General features: G+C 41.7%; 1 protein-coding gene across 3 annotated transcripts in view; it reads left to right on the top strand.

Annotated features, from left to right (window-relative positions):
* The window catches only part of thumpd2 (THUMP domain containing 2), a 40,149-nt gene extending 27,409 nt beyond the window's left edge, over positions 1 to 12,740 (top strand). The window contains exons 6-10 of one of the 3 annotated variants that reach the window (XM_078542621.1): positions 1,456 to 1,543; positions 4,044 to 4,115; positions 5,673 to 5,787; positions 6,792 to 6,912; positions 10,252 to 12,740. In XM_078542621.1, coding sequence (XP_078398747.1) covers positions 1,456 to 1,543; positions 4,044 to 4,115; positions 5,673 to 5,787; positions 6,792 to 6,912; positions 10,252 to 10,573 — 718 coding nt within the window. In that variant the 3' untranslated portion in view covers positions 10,574 to 12,740. The remainder of the gene's footprint in view (positions 1 to 1,455; positions 1,544 to 4,043; positions 4,116 to 5,672; positions 5,788 to 6,791; positions 6,913 to 10,251) is intronic. The other 2 variants (XM_078542624.1, XM_078542623.1) reach the window with 2 other exon arrangements.
* The last annotated feature ends 4,717 nt before the right edge of the window (positions 12,741 to 17,457 follow it).

Raw genomic sequence — 17,457 nt, 5'->3', positions numbered from 1 at the left:
TTTCCCATATTAATATTCTTTTGTCTTGCTGTGTGCCTATTCTTTGATATCTCCCATCTTCTCAAATTTGATCCCTTGCCCCCACCATTTAGTTTAAAACCCCCTCTATTTCCCTAGCTATGTGGCTCATAAGGTCATTAGTCCCAGCATGGTTCAGGTGTAGACTGTGCCAATGGTATAGCCCCCCACTTTCCCTAGTACTGGTGCCAGTGCCCCACGAACCGCACCACTTTGCCCACACCAGCCCTATGCCTATTTGCACATGGCTCAGGTAATAATCCAGAGATTAGTACCTATTGAGGCTCTGCTATATTTGGTGCCTAGCTGCTCATACTGACTGCAGAACCTCTTGCCTTGTCCTGCCTATGTAGGCATCTACATGGACTATGACTACTGGATCCTCCCCCTTCCACTAAGTTCCTCTGCAGGCCTGAGCAGATATCCCAAACCCTGGCAGCAGCAGGCAACACAGCCTTCTGGACTCTTGCTCTTTGCTGCAGAGAACAGTGTCAATCCCCCACACTATACTGTCCCCTACTACCATTACATTCATTTTTGCTCCTCCCATGCTTGAATAGCTTCCTGTGCCATGGGCAGTCTACTCATTCACCCTGCAGATCTCACTTTCATCTACACAGGTTGCAAGCACCTTAAACTTGTTTGACAATTGCAAAGTTTGAGGCTCCTCTACTTCTGTCTGCTCTGTTCCTTTATCTGCCTCACTCTGTCACATCCTCCTGTCCTTCACCACTGACCAAAACTGATGACCCTATTAAGGGATGTGACTGCCTGCTGGAACAAAGTGCCCTGGTATATCTTGCCTTACGCCGTGTCTGCAGTTCAGCTTCCAGATCAATCCTGATCTGGAATTCCTCTAGCTTGACTTACACTTCCTGCAGACGTATTTGTCCTGGATCGCCGTGGCATCCAAAAGAACCCACATTCCACAGCTGCAACATAACACCTGCCCTGGCAATGTTACTTATGTCATTCAGTTAATTTAATTACTTTCTTAATTAACTTAAAATGAATTCCTATGCATATTACAATTTACCATGCTTATCAAATGTTAGTACCACTGACAACTAAAAGTTATACATTTCTTAATTACACATGTGTCTTTTTGGTAATTATTTCAATTGTTTTATTTTTATTTATCATATTTTAAAGTTTTAAACTTTAGTTCTTTTTATTTATAGATCTAGCTTAACTCTAGCGTCCTAAGTTAGTTCTTAATACACTGTCCCTTACACCAAACACTTACCAGTCAATCAATTTACTAGTTTCCTGTAATGCCACAAGTCTTGATTACCATTTATCACATGCATATCTGTAATGATTATCAGGAAAGCTATGAAAATATAGTTTATATTTTACAAATGCGTTTGAGGTGTTTGTTTTCTTTTGAGACTGATTGCATACACATTCCAACTAAAGTATCTTGTACATTTCTAGACTTCCTTTAGCCAGCAGGGATTATATTAAAAATGCAGGACTGAGATCTACAGTGGCTTGGGCTATGGCATATCTTGCTGACATCAAGGTAGGGAATGCAAAGAAAAATAGGAAATTATATTCATAGAGTGGATAATAAGCAAGTGGGAGGAAGAGCAACATTGGGTCCATGAAATTAAAAAGACCCATTTGAATACTTTTAAAATGACATTACAGCATTACACAAGGAGGCAACTCAGTCTGATGTGCCTGTGTGGGTTCTTTGAAAAAGCTTTCCAATTAGTCCCGCTCCCCTGCTTTTTCCTCAAAAATGATTTTTTTAAAATTCACAAATCAAGGCAGCATTTAACTGAGTGTTAAAGGAGTGTCAAGGAGCCCTGGCAAAATTGAAATCTGTGGCAATTGGGGCAGGATTGGGGGGGGCTCTCCACTGGTTGGAGTCAAAGCTGGTACAAAGGAAGATGGTTGTGGTTGTTGGAGGTTATTTCAGTCCCAGGACATCGCTGCAGCAGTCCTTCAGGGTAGTGTCCTAGGCCCAACTTCAGCTCCTTCATTAATGACCTTCCTTCCATCATAAGGTCAGAAGTGGGGACGTTTGCAGATAATTGCACAATGATCAGTACCATTTGCGACTCCTCGGGTACTGAAGCAGTCCATGTAAGCAAGATCAGTGGCAAGTGACATTTGTGCCACATGTGCCAGGCAATGACCATCTCCAACAAGAGAGAATCTAACCATCACCCCTTGACGCTGAATGGCATTACCATTACTGAATCCCCTCACCATCAACATCCCAGGGATTACATTACCATTGACCAGACACTGAACTGGACCAGCCATATAAATACTGTGGCTACAAGAACAGGCCAGAGGCTGGAAATTGGAAATTCTGTGGTGTGTAACTTGCCTCCTGACTCCCCAAAGCCTATACACCAACTACAAGGCACAAGTCTGGAGTGTGATGGAATACTCCACACGTTCCTGGATGACTACAGCTTCAACAACACTCAGGAAGCTCAATACCATTCAGGACAAAGCAGTCTGCTTGATTGGCCACCCATCCACCACCTTAAACATTTACTCCCTCCACCACCAATGAAAAGTGGCAGCAGTGTGTATTATATACAAAATGCACTATAGCAAACCACCTAGACTACTTCAATAACACCTTATAAACGCGTGACCCCTACCACTTAGAAGGACAAGAACAGCAGATGCATGGGAACACCACCACCTGCAAGTTCCCCTCCAAGCCACACACCATCCTGACTTCAAACCAGATCGTTGTTCCTCCACTGTTGCTGGAGCAAAATCCTAGAACCCCCCCCTAACAGCACTGCAGGTGTACATGCACCAGATGGACTGCAGCAGTTCAAGAGAGCAGCGCACCACAGGTTTAAGGTATTTGCCAAAACGAGTGGAATTTAAACACTGGTTTGTGATTGGAAATACACTGCCTCAAAAGGTGGGGGAAGCAGAAAATTGCCCAGGTCTTGCTGCATTTGGACATGGACTGCTTCAGTATGTGAGGAGTTGCGAATGGTGCTGAACTTCGCACAAGCATCAGCAAACATCCCCGCTTCTGACATTATGATGGAAGGAAGATCATTGATGAAGCAGCTGAAGGTAGTTGGGCCTAGGACACTAACCTGAGGAACTCCTGCAGTGATGTCCTGGAGCTGAGATGACTGACCTCCAACACCCGCAACCATCTTCCTTCGTGCTAGGTATGACTTCAACCAGCGGAGAGTTTTCCCCCTGATTCCCATTGACTCCAGTTTTACTAGGGCCCCTTGATGCCACACTCGGTCAAATGCAGTTGAGGGCAGTTACTCTCCTCATCTTGGGAATTCAGCTCTTTATCCATAGTCAGTATATTAAGAAATGTTTCTTCCTCCTTTGTGATTTGCAGTTCTGGCCCAATGTATGTATCTTGGCTAAACTAAGAATTGATAAAATAGTCGCTTGGTAGTACAGAACTTGAATATTGCTGAAAAAACAGACATGCTGTCAAAGCTTTCAAATTGTTGCTCCCTTTGAAATTTGGTACTCTTACATCTGCCCTGACGAATGCAAGGCGAAAGGCTTTGACAGCATGTCTCTCTTATTTTCAGCGATACTCAATTATAATATAACCAGCCAGGCAAGTAAGTGACAGGTAGACTGGGCCTGAATGTGGGAGCTTGGGATTCAAGAATGCAATCAAATGAGCTAAGAAGTTAATCCTTCAGTGTTTGAGTCATTTCATGGTCCAAATAGATGTGAAAATTCTTTTCAGTGTTGAAGGCACAGAATTTCTATGGGTATCATATGCTAGAAAATGAAGTGATTTTTTTAATGTTGGAATGGAAAGAAGGGTTAAATTACAGTCTAACGTGTGCTGAGTGAGGTAGTGTTTGCAATTCTCCTCCACAAGTATCCATAGTGCTATATTCAAGAAAGTGTGAAACATTCTAGCCAACTGCATCTAATGTATAATTGCTGAACCATAGAATTGGATTTTACTGGGTAGAGTGTATTGCAATAATAGATTTGGAAACGACTTCATGCAGAGTATGAGCAAAAAAATAGCTTGTTGTTTTTTCTAGGCTGGTTCACTAGTACTCGATCCAATGTGTGGATTAGGAACCATTTTGCTGGAAGCTGCCAAAGAATGGCCTGTAAGTAATTTTTCAACACCACCTTCGGAACAGTTTGTAAACATATGGTGTATTCAGTGAAGAGAGGGCAGGACTTAACCCTTCTCTGAGAATGTCGGAAATAGCCTTATTTCAAGTGCTTCGTTCATCTGTCCTTTTATACTTTTCAGCAATTAAACATTGTTAATCATGGATGAAGCATTGAAGCTATAATGCAGAAATTATTGAGGAGGTCCGATTGAAGTCAATTTCAATTAAGTTGATAGCTAAAGGAAATTATAAATTGCTGAATACATTAGTCATGGAATTTTTTTTTAAAATGATAAACTGCTTCATTTTTCTCATGGTAAGTAAAAGAATATTGAGCTGCGTTGGCACTATTTTTTGTAAATCTAGGAGTGTGTGGTGTTTTCCACAACGCTGCAGTACAGACGCAAATGATCTACCTATTATCTTGTCATTTAAGTCCCTGCTATGATTGTGCGTGGTTTATCCTCCAATTATTTCCGTACAGTGAAGTGCCCTGGCTGCTGGAAATCTGAGGTAGAAATGGAAAATGCTGGAAATATTCAGCAGGTCCGGCTGCATCTGTGAGAGAGAATTAGAGTTAACATTTCAGGTCAAAGAGCTTTAGTCAGAACTCTCTTCACAGATGCTGTCGGACCTGCTGCGTATTTCCAGCATTTTCTGTTTTTATGTCAGAAAAATACTAAGTCTTCATGGATAACATAGTTCAGCATTTACAGCACAGCTGATCTTTCTTTTTAAGCACTGCTGCATGTTCTCAGTCTTGACTGCAATTATATAGAGGTGCCCATCATAGGCTAGTTGTGAAGGCATTGGAGAGAGTACAGAGGAAATTCATAAGAATGATTCCAGGGATAAAGAACTGTAGCTAAGAGGATCGATTGGAGAGGCTGGGACTGTTTTCCTTGGAGAAAAGAAAGGAGACTTGATAGAGGTATTCAAGATCCTGAGGGGAGTGGACAGGGTAAATAGTAAGAAAATGTTTCCACTCAGAAGAGCATCAAGAACTAGAGGGCACAGATTCAAAATAATTGGCAAAAGGAGTAAATGTGATGTGAGGAAAATTTATTTCACCCAGAGTGTGGTTGGAGTTTGGAACAAACTTCCTGAGAGGGTGGTGGAGGTAGGTTCAATTGAGGTATTCAAAGGGGAATTGGATTGCTATCTGAAAAGAGAATGTGCAAGGTTACGTATAAGGCAGGGGAGTGGGACCAGTGGAATGCTCTTTCAGAGAGCCAGTGCAGGTTCAATGGGCTGAATGGCCTCCTTCTGCACTGTAAAGATACTGTGATAGATGTTTTCCTCTCTTGGAATGACGATCTTTGGGCAAATGGCTCTTACTATTCTGATGTACTGTCAAATACCTGGCTTGAGATATGCTGACAAGGCATGAGAGCATGTTACTTGCATACCTTTGCCTTGGCCAGTGAATAATGCTTGGCTTCGGATTTAAAAGGGAAGGAAGGAAACAAGATTTTATCTTTTTGGAGATATCAACGATTTACTTATGAGCATTTTCCTCTTGATGCAGTTTTTTTTTTGTTTCCCTAGAATGCATATTATCATGGAATAGACAATACCGCCTCACAGTTGCAGATGGCATCTGCCAATGTGTGTTTTGCAAAGTTAACCAGCAACATTGACTTAATGAGAGCTTCTGTCACAGGTAATAGGGTCCTCCTAACATATGAGGAAAGCGTGAGTTCTGCAATTCTATGACACTAACAGAATTCCTTATCCAACTCTGAAATATTTGGTATCTATGTTATATTAACTTCTGAATGTGACTTGTCACTTGAGGAAACATGCAGCATGATATTTGGTCAGGCTGCATCTTGGTGTCTGTGAAGCAATCTGTTTGTCTAGTGTTAGGTTTTTTAAGATGAATGGATGCTGCTTTCTGCAAGGATCTAATTTGCATTTACAGTACAACCTAACGTAATTCCAATTTAGCTCCAAATAAAAATTGCATATCTGAAAACATTTTTCGCTTTCCTCAAATTACCATTCAAGGCTTAGGTATATCGGACAACCAGGTGAGGTCCTCTTTTATATTTTTGAAAACATTAGAAATAAAATTCCCATGGAGTTTGTGTACTTCCAGCAGAAAGTTGTTGAGAGAATCCCCAAAGTGGTGAAATGATTCAGTATGTGATAAATCAATATAGTAATTAGAAATGAATAAGTAACAGTCTTACAAGGTATGCTTGATATCTGCTTAGGTGGGATAAAGGACTTCTACATCCTCTTTGACCTCCTCTATATAAGGAAGCTTAAACGATACATACAAATGATCCTTGAGTTACATCCTTGGGATAGGAGTGCATCTCAAGATAATTTGCCTCCCTCACAGATTCACTTAGTAATGTTCAATCATGTCCTTGTTTAAAGAAAATGTATTCCAAATTGATGAGGATAGAATACAAAGTTGATCCTCGTATTTTGTATCTATTTCTCTTCTAAAAGGAATTGTAATGTTAATACTCAGATTGTAGTACTAAAACTAATTGGTTAATTAGTACTAAAGTTGATGCCTTTCAGTGGATTTTGATAAAATTGTCAATTTAACTTTGTTTTTTTTTATTGTTTCTAAAGAAGAGTTTGTGACAAAATTTGAATCTTGCTTCACTTTAAAATGTGTAACTTTGATTTCTGGTTTACATATTGCAGAATTACCTCTGCTTACAGAAAGCATTGATGTGGTCATCTGTGACATTCCATTTGGAAAAAAGTTTAAAACTTCCCAGGATACAAAGACAATAATGCCATACATTCTCAAAGAGATGGTGAGGTACGACACACCTGTTCTCTTTCTACACATCAGATTTGATTTTTAACTGTCCCGTTGAAATTGCAGAATGGGGTAGAGGAAGGGTGGGGAATAAATTAATTGGATGCCAAAACACTCTTTTAAAAACACGTAGGGCTGGGTTTTACCATGGAGGCTGAAGTCCCACCACCAGGGCTAAAAGCGGGAGGCAACCTGCTAAAGCCGGCAGTGAGACCCAGGAAGATATATTGCTGGCGGTGGCCAAGTGGCTGATACCAGGGCTGACTTCCCTGTTAAGGATGGCAGCCCACTCCAAAGAGCTGCTGGTCCAATCAGGGCTGGCTGCTCTCAGCAGTGCCAGTGCTAGCAGTGGCTGTTGCTGGGATTGTATGTAGGTGCATCAATGGCTGGGCACCCTTGAAAGAGCAATAAGTGGAGATGCAAGGACCGGGCCAACTCGAGTGGTGAGGTGGCCGCTGAGCGTAGGTTGGCAGTGCTGTTGCAGCAGGGGCTGGCCATTGCCACCATGGGGCCCCTCACTGGACAGTCTCCCCATGCACTGGTAAAAAGTTCACCGAGGCAGCTAAGAGTCCCTTTAATTGGCTACTTAAGTGGTTTAGCTGGACTCCCAGTGGGCAGCCATCTCCCAGCTTTCCTGTCAGTGGCACAGCAGTGGAAAGATGTTGGGCATGCCTCTGTTGTCTCCCCACACCATTTTGCTAACCTTTCCACCTTCCAGGCCATTGCCAAGGGACAAATAAAATTCCACCCACAGTTTACATGTTTTCATGAAGGGAAAATCAGCAAACCTGTATTTTTGCAAATTTTAAACATTGTATTGAAAATGTAAATAATTATTCCGACTGTTTCTAGTTTCCCATGCCATATTACATTACTCTGTTACACGGTAATGAAATAGAGATTGTTAAAGCAGGGATATTGAAAGTGATCAAGTATTATCAGTCCCTATTAAGACTACAGAATGTAGTCTTCCAAACTCCTTGGGAATAAATTTTAAGCTGAGGTTCATCTTATCAGAATTTGAATTTCACAAATTGGAGTGGAATTCCCAGAGCCACATGATGGGATTTTTAATACTTGTTAGTCCGTGATAGAGGTGGGAAAGCAAGAGATTAAATTGTCCCTATATTCTCGTTGTTAGCACAATTAAGTGTAATTCTTACTGCACCATGTTAGACTCTTTCATTTCCACTGGGAGATGTTTATGAAATGAATTTGTGATGTCCTGGGAGATATTTGATTTAGATCTGAGTGGGGTTATTTTGTTCCAATAAAACACACAAATGGGACTCTTAAGATGCCTAGTTTTAGACCTAAATCTGGATGGGAGGAAAGACTTTCAGATTCTGTCATTCCCTGGACGGTGAGCTGTGTCCTTTTTTGGTTGACTCATTTATGTTTATTGAACCACTCGTAATTCCTCCCTGACGCTGCTACATTGAGGATGCTATTAATAGCCTACATCGTCCTGCTTTTGTGATCAATGAGAATAACGTGAGGGGTGGTGACTTAGCAGTTGTTAAGTGATTCTTCTTCCTTCATTCCACCTTCACATACAGCTAAGATTTTGCTGCTGCCCCATAGAGGAAATCACCTGGAAACGCTGCCCCTTTAAGACATTTTTGTATACTGAGCAGTCAACTGTGTTTCCTTTCTACAGATCTTTATAAGACATTGTTTCCCCTGTCCCTTAACCTTGATGTTTTTTAGCATTAAGGTTGTCTACTAATTCTGAACTTTACAGCTCTGTCCTTTCATTTGAAGAAAACTCTCAAGCTGGCCACTCTTTTCCCACCCGGATTGTACAGATGATCAGACCAGGAAACTGGTGGGGAAAGTGTGTTCTTTCACATGGTAATCAAGGAAGCATCTCAAAAATAATGTTCTTAAGATGTATTTGGCCTAGCGTCTGCTTGTAGGATCTTCAACCAAGTACCTGTCCATTGAGGCAGCAAGAATGACATAGCTGCCTAAATCTGGGCAACTCATTTGTAAGGGTGTTCTCTACAGCAGTGGTTTAGCTGATCCAAGTGCCATTGTAGAGTCTGAGATTTCTGATAAATCAAGCACAGTCAGTGATATTTGACACACAATTCATCCTTATGGAAGGTCATTTCTACTGGGAAGGAGGTGTAATCCACCCTCGACCAGAGGTTCACCACCATTTAACTAGAATATTCCATGATTCTGATGGGATCCAAGATACATGGAGAATATTTTCTGTATATCCTGGGACATATGTCATGTGACCCTAATAGCTGAACCTTCTTGCATTGGTCTCCTTAGCACTTTTCACTGCTCTTAAAAGGTTCTCGTAGCTCAAAGAGAATTGCTCATTTAACTGTGGCCCCAGAACTCCTAACAAGTTAACCAGACTGTAATACAGCCTACTCCAGCAAGTCTGAGTTGTCTTGAACTATTTCAAGGGCTAAGCACGTCTATCTGATTTGGGAGCGTATATATTGATGACTGCATTGTTGTACTATCATCTTTAGATCAGTATACCTTCTGATATATGGTCATTGGTCAGTAATCTTTGAGTATTATCCTGGATATTTTTTGTACAGGCCAATAGGTTTAAAAACTACTGCAATTATTTATTGAAACAATCTTATTGGACATTGTGTGTGTAGATTTCTGATCTGTGGACTTCATGCACAAAAGTAAAACCTGTGTTTCTCAACAACTATGTAAAAATCCTGATTTAAACAGTTCATTTAGAATTATAGTTTTATAATGCCACATGGGGTTTTAATCACTATAATGAAAAGTCTGCTATTAGTTGGTCTGTTTTTCATTTGCATTTTATTTGATGCTGCTAAAACCACGTTACCTCCTCTTGTTGTTACCGAAGATTTTGGTGGTGGCCTTCTCCTTCAACTCCTGCAGTCCTTGTGCTGATGGCGCTAGTTAGATCCAGGTCAGGATTGTGTGTGACTTGACGGTGATGGTTCCCCCCCCCCCCCCCCCCAATGACATTGCTGCTTTTGTTCTTCTTGATAGTAGAAGTCACGAGGGATGGAGTGGCTGTCAAAGTAACCTTGGTGAGAACATCCTGTAGCTTGTACATATTGCAGCCACAGTGTTAGGGGTTTGGATATGCCTGGTATTAATCAAACAAGCTCCTCTGTCATGGATGATCCATGGGTGTTGCTGCAGTTGGGCCTATTTCGAGTTCAGTTAGCAGAAACTGATCTAGACTGGAGTTCTGTTATGAACGTCCTGCAACCAAATGATCCTCAATTTTTTTTACAACCTTTCCTTCAAGCTCTTGCTGAAATTCAATATGACTGTAGAGTAAATTCTCTAATACCCATGGTCGCTTTTTTTTTTAAATAGGGTGCTTAGTGTCAATGGAACCCTTGTACTACTACTTAGCCAAGAACTCTCGCTGGATATACAGCAATGGCAGAAACCAAAGAGCCATCAGAGTAACAAAGGAAAACTTGATGCCTGGCAGAACACAGTTGCAACATCAATGGAACCAAGTACACATTCAGATGAAAATGCTGACATGGAGCACATGTCAGTAGATGAAACAAAGCAGTCTGAAGTTCAAAGAAAGGTTTTGGCCTCTCTAGTACCAACAGGTATCTTCCAAGTGAGCCTTGGTGTAACAGAAGCTTCTATACACAGGTACAAGAAAATTCCAATAACATGAGTAAATGCATTGCCATTCACTGAAAAGGTGTTGAATCAGCCATGGACTGTGCAAGAATTCAAAGTGAAAGCACGTTTTCAGAAAGATAAAAGTAATAAAGTATTGCTGAAAAGAGAATAACTTATAGCTACACTAACAACTAATTTAAGGTAATCAGCCAAGCTCAACGTGGCTCATCTACACTTGCTAGAAGCGACATACATTCATACACAGGGACCTGTGAAGGAATATGTTCAAGCTTTGCACCTTTTTTGAATTAACAAGGAGCTTGGGGAACCTATGGTTCCCTGTCGCTTTCTCCATGACAACACCTCAGCCAATTGGAGTCGACTTGAAACCAATCAGCTCCCTTTAATCCTGTAGTACAAGTTGTTATGATTATTTGAAATTTGACACTCTTGCGTTTGTCCTGACGAGTGCAAGATGAAAAGCTTCAGCAACATGTCACTCTTTTCAGCAATATTCAAGTTCTGGAGTACCAAGCGACTGTTAATGAATTATTGATACAGTCACATCAGTCTTTACCCAATTTTAACTCCAGGTAAACGGAGAAGAGGGAAAGCTCATCAACATGAGACCTGGGTCAATATAGCTCCTTGGCTTTGTTTAAATACATTGGTGCCCCACTCCTACCAAAAAACAGCATCAGCGATCTGTGGCCTGCAGGCAAATGCAACAGGAGGCTGCAGCTGGGGCTTTGTGGGAACCGTCCCTGACAAGATGGCTAAATGGATGGCAATGTGATGGGTAAAGGATCACAGTTCGGGGAGAGAAACCTAGTGCAGGGGAAGCCCTTGGTGTCCTTGTGTGGTCCAGACCAGGACTACTCCTGGCTCACATGGAAACTTAAAAAAAAACATATGCACATGCCTCCTTGGCCCTCCTCTGGGCCTGCTGCTCCCCGATGATCAGGCACCAATCTCACGACACTAAGTCAAATTAGTGTCAGGCTTTGTTTGATGTCATCAGACCTTGACTTTTGAATCTCGTTGAGGCCCCCACCTGCTGGGCTGGGGGGGAGGGGACAGGAGTCTCCCACAAATATCCAAAACACATCTTAAAGAGGCATGTGGTACAGGGTCAATGAGAAGATCGTGAGTGTCACCCTGCCACCATGTTAACCTACGGTATTTCCCATTTTCATTGGGACGCAGCAGGTTAAGGTCAGGGCTTTGGTTCCCTATCATGGCTGATGAAAGTAATCAGTGAAGTGAATGGTTTAGAGCTAATTACAAGGTCTAATTTTATTTTTATATAGTGTTCTTCCTTCCAAAATGAGCACTGAGGCTAGCTGAAAACTAGCTGTGTTTCAATTCCATTTTTTTTAGTGAAAAATGTTACAAAATAGTACATCTTGGAAAGGAGAGTTAAAATAATAATAGAACGGGGTAAGAGAAGGCTAAGTGAGGCAGCAACGTTTTACTTAAATTTGAATCTTTAGTTTATATAATTAATATTACTTGTATCATAGTGTGGTAGTGGTGGTGCTACAATTCACCCAGAAAGTCCAAGTTGCTGTGCATGTTGTTGTAGTCTGGAGCTATGGTTAGTGATGGTAGAGGCTCCGATGTGCTTTCCATCACATAGCTGACCAGGAATATCTCCCGCACTGATTGCCTGCCAGTGGCTTGTGTTGGAAGGACTTGCTGGTTGATACTCAACCTGTTTGGCCCCCTTATGAACACACATTGCTTGGCCATCAAGTCTTGGAGTGGGACTTGAACCTGGAGCTTATGGCTCCCCTGCGCCACAAGACGTCCTGTGTCATAATGTGTAAGCTAAAAATTTCTGACCCAATGAGTCAGAAGTTCTCCTTGAGCTGCTGGCAGTCTAAGGGGTAAATTATGCTGTAGAATATTAACGGAAGCTGGTCTGGAGTCTCAGTAACGTTGAAAAGTAGTGATAGAATAAATTATCTGAGAAAACTGAATCAGTGAAAATTTTATCAAACACTTTGGATTTCTGTTTGAATGATGTGAAAATGCATTGAATAAACATGTACAGCTGTTTTTAAACACCTATGCTTGTGGTTGGCTGGGCCATTTGATCACAATTGTATAATTTGTATTTTCAGCAAAAGCCAAATGTGTATAGCTGAACACAGTCTCACTGCTTTTAACAATTGTAAGTTGATTTTTTATGAATGAAGATACAAAGATTTTACCGAGTAGTCTGTCATTTGCTTTCTCATTTACACATAAGCTACATTATGACTAGCACACAAGCATCCAAGTAGTGTCCAATAGCTGATGATCTGTAACACCAGGTTGGGTGCAGCATATACTGCTGCCTTAAAGAGAAAAAGGCAAATTAATATTTTTTGGTACTGTGCATATGGTGGGAGCATACTCTACATTAAATCAAGCTGTGCTAGTAGCACTGTCAGTGCAGCCTGCAAACTAGTAAATGCACACTTCATGGAACTACAATAATAGTTTCAATGTTATTGTAGGTTTTTTTTGAGGAAGACATTGCAGTTTACCACTAGGAATGTTTCATTCTCAGTAATATGTTCATGTGTTCAATTATTTAAATGCCTTTCTATATCTACACTGTTATTTAGCGCACATGGTGAAAGTGAATGTCTTGTACCCTTGTACATATGGCTTGTGTATAAAACACATGTTGAAAGAAATGCAGGATCTTCTGCCTATCAAAGCAGATTATCTAAGGCTTGAATATAGCTGCTTCCAACATTAGTGCCTCTTGTGTCTCTGCTACACTGGTACATCCACGGTGACAGCTCATGGTGCATAGATAACATGTGCTGTGTATCTGTGAGTCCAGATGCAAATTGGTGAAACAGATTACGATTTTAAATCTAGATTGACAGACAACCACCAGGTGGACATCAAGGCTCTTCACTATCAATCTTATAGTTCAAAAAGATTTGCACTCAATTACTGTTTAGGTGGTATCTGACCGCAGGAACGTCAGTTCATGTCAGCAACAATTATAGAGGAAACAGCCTCCAGTGCCTCTGTTCTTTGAGTGAGAAGTGACACTGGGTCAGTGCCTTTCAGGAGAACAGGACCATTCTCTGTAGAACCCATGGAGAACCCAACTAAAAGCAAAGAGGTACTTCAGCCTGGATGCCTCAGCATCCGTAAGCCATTCCTTTGCTCCTCCTTCACTTTCCAGGGAAGTGTGCCATCCTGTTTTGGCACAATGAGAGTGTGTGCGCAAAACGTTGGCAACTGCCAAGCCCCTCTGAGGTGCCATCTTCAGCACTAGCAACTAGTTTAGAATGGGGTTACTGATTTGTAGGTAATGTTACCAGTGATCCAATCTCAGATTAGAGAATGGAAATGTACAGTGCTTGAGATGGCACTTCACAAAGGGTTTGGCATTTGCTGATCTCCACCATGGTTAATGGTTCCCATGAACCAAGGGACACTGTTACCTTCCCATCTGCCTGATACCAGCAACTTCTTTACTTACAAACCCAAGTTTTTGGTCATCTGCCCGTGGCAAGTGTCAAATTTTGCTTGATAACATGCATGTTTTGAAATGTTTTATTATTTTAAAGGTGCTGTGTGAATACAAATTGATTTTTTGCAGCCAGGTATGAAAGGTTAAACAAAGTGTGATTTCCCCCCCGCCCCCAATCATTTTTGATCATTCTAATTTGTCCACTTGTAGAAAAAGTGAAAAGCAATATTTTGTGAATGATCTATAATTGTAACTTGTATATTGTTTTCCAAGAAAATTGTAACATTTTTTACTGTATATTTTACTGTGCGAAGCTCATTCCTTCATAAGATGTTTCCCTAACTGCTCCTAATGCCTAATTCTCATGCAATGAGCTGAATAACCACCAGAGGTCACCAAACACCAATTTTCCCTGCGACCTGATCCATTCACTTCAGACAAGCCCAGATTTGAATCACAAGCCAAAAAATGAAACGCGACAATTCCACTCAAACTTTCACTTTTGATTCTGCAGCCTGAATCCTCTGCTACGCAAAATCCCGCACTTCCATCAACCCCCCCCCCCATCTTTGTTTCACTCTGCTTCCTCTACCCCTGATTTCTGAATTCTTGCCCTCATTTTGGAATGACCCACGGCCTTGTCTCACCCTCCATTTGGGAAATTTTAAGACGTAACAGTGAAGCCCGTGTCACCTATTCCCCTGATTCCAGAAGAGTACAGTACTTATTCTCTGCTTTCGCACACCACCCCCCCCCAACCAGCTCTCAGTTACATGATCAGCCTTTGAGCCATGATGACCCAGTCCTCTGGAGCTCTTCTTCACAGCCAGTTTACCTTGCTACAGCTCCATCCACAAAAAAACCCCTTTTTGTCTCCCTCTCTCTTAGCTTACGTCCTTCTTATTGTTCACATTTTCCCCATTTTAAAATGTTTTGCATCGTTCTACAATACGAGAGGCACAGAGGGTTGGGTTGGGGTGAAAGGGAGTAGCTTGTTACCAGCGGTTGAGGGGGCTGAGGTTAATGTTAGTGTTAAAATAGCAGAAAGAGGAATTTGATGCAAACGCACTAAACATTGCTCTTCTCCATTTTTTTGGGCAAAATTCTAAGAGGCAATTAGCTCAGGATTCAACCAAGCTTTAACAGCCAGCCCAAGGATTTCATGAGCTGTGTGGAACTGGTCAGGATCAACCAGATGAGAGCACAGTGGCGACTAGTACTTCAGTGAAATCAGCAGGCTGGGAAGCCTTCAAGCAATGAAAGTGAATCACTGCAGTCCTGCCTAGTTGAGAGGCTGCAGCACTTCCGAGAGTGCGCTCTTATGGCTTGACAGGTAATCTCCAATTTCTTGGACTTCACGTACCTTGATCCACACTTTCCCTCTGTCAGCCTTCACTGCAGCATGGGAGCTGCTTTTTACCTTGCACCTCTGACGGGGAACAAGAGGAGCAGCAGCCAGAGCAGCACCATACGAATTAGGAGCAGGAGTAGGCCACTCAGCCCCTTGAGCCTGATCCGCCATTCAATCTGATCCAACTGTAACTTCCTGCCAACCCCCCCTCGTTGATCAAGAATCTGCCTACCACTGCCTTGAAACCATTCAAAGACTCTGCTTCCACTGCCTTATGAGGAAGACACTACTCTCTCAGAGAATTTTTTATTGTTCATTTACGGGATGTGGATGTCGCTGGCTAGGCCAGCATTTATTGCGTCCACTCCTGTAATTCTGCATACTCTCTATTCCGAATTTCCCTGCTTTGAAATTATTATGGCGCAGTGGGGCCAGTTGATTTGCCTGTTGACTTCTCTCCTCCCTTCAAATGTCGGAAACCAGAAAGCGCACAAAGGAGCAGCAGGAAACACTGGTAAATGCGTACAACTTCCTTTTTAACTGGACTTTCCAGCAAGCCTCCATTAGGGCATTTCAATTATATGCACTCCACCTTATGTTCTTATAATGAGAATTTATCCAGCAAATCAAAACCCACGTTTCATGGTTGGGTTAATGGTAGGTACAGTACATTCCAATTAACGAGTACTGTTAATAGAATTGTTTATCTAAGGGAGAACATTTACTAAAGAACCAATTAATCTCCCTCTTCCCAATTTCCTTAAGATTAATTGAAATGATCAGGGTTGCTATGTGCAGCATTCTTTTTAAAGGGATTAATTCTTTTTGTGCTGGATTAATTAACAATTTCTACTCAACTAGGTGCAAACTGTTAAAGGGCAAGTTTGGGCTGATGCCCTTTATACAAACACTGATGACTGGGCAAATTGGAAGAAGCAAAGATGTTATGATTCAACAGGGTTATAGATGCTATGATGAGGGGGCATAGGTTAATATGAAAGGATGAGATTGATGGGCTAAATGGCCTCCCTCAGCTGGACTTGAGTATGTGAGTATCTCACCTGAATGCAGTAATGTAACAGATTGGTAATAGAAAAGCATATCTTTATTCTGCGGCTAGAATCGTAGAAAGTTTATGGCACAGAAAGAGGCCACTTGGTCCATCATGTCTATGCCGGCCTTAAAACAAGCCACCCAGCCTTATCCCACTTTCCAGCGTTTGGTCCGTAGCCCTGCAGGTTACAGCACTTGAGGTGCATATCCAGACACCTTTTAAATGAGTTCAGGGTTTCTACCTCTACTACCCTTTCAGGCAGCGAGTTGAGTTCCAGATCCCCACAACTCTCTGGGTGAAGAAAAATTTCCTCATCTCTTCCAGCTCCTCCCCCGCTCCCCACCAATCTTTCTATCAATCACGTTAAATCTATGCCCCCTAGTCACTGACCTCTCTGCTAAAGTAAATAGTCCCTTCCCATCCACTGTATCCAGGTCCCTTGCAACCTTGTACATCTCAATCAAATCTCCCCTCAGCCTCCTCTGCTCCAAGAAGAACAACCCCAGCCTATCCAATCTTTCCTCATAGCTGCAATTTTCCAGTCCTAGCAACATCCTTGTAAATCTCCTCTATACCCTCTGTAATACAATTACATCCTTTCTGTAATGAGGTGACCGGAACAACAAACAGTAGTTTATTGACTTAGGATACAATAAGTGGCCAGCAAATACCAGTTTCCCATTCCCAAACTTCTCAAAGCACTCACTGCATTTCAGAAACAACTTATTGTGTAAACTGCTGTGATATAGTCCAGTGTGAAAAGGTGCTACGTAAGTGCACCTATTGCTATTGAATTTCGCCTTTCAGTTGGACCTGTGAGCTTCAAGTGAATGACTGACTTTTTGTAGTTTAATTATCTTGGTATGATTGAAGTTCCAAGCCAAAGATAAACTCAGTAATAAGCACTTAGGAGTTAACTCAACGTCAATGGTGTTAGATTAATCCTTAGCAGCAGGTTAGATCGAGGTGCATAACTACTCCATTAACGGCACTAATGTTAGTGATAGATTAAAATCTGAACATTTGCCTGAATTGAATTATGATGGA

The sequence above is a fragment of the Cetorhinus maximus genome, chromosome 5, assembly GCF_964194155.1.
Source record: "Cetorhinus maximus chromosome 5, sCetMax3.hap1.1, whole genome shotgun sequence".
Lineage (NCBI taxonomy): Eukaryota > Metazoa > Chordata > Chondrichthyes > Lamniformes > Cetorhinidae > Cetorhinus > Cetorhinus maximus.
The sequence above is the reverse complement of the archived record's forward strand: the minus strand, read 5'-3'. Positions and strand labels throughout refer to the sequence as shown.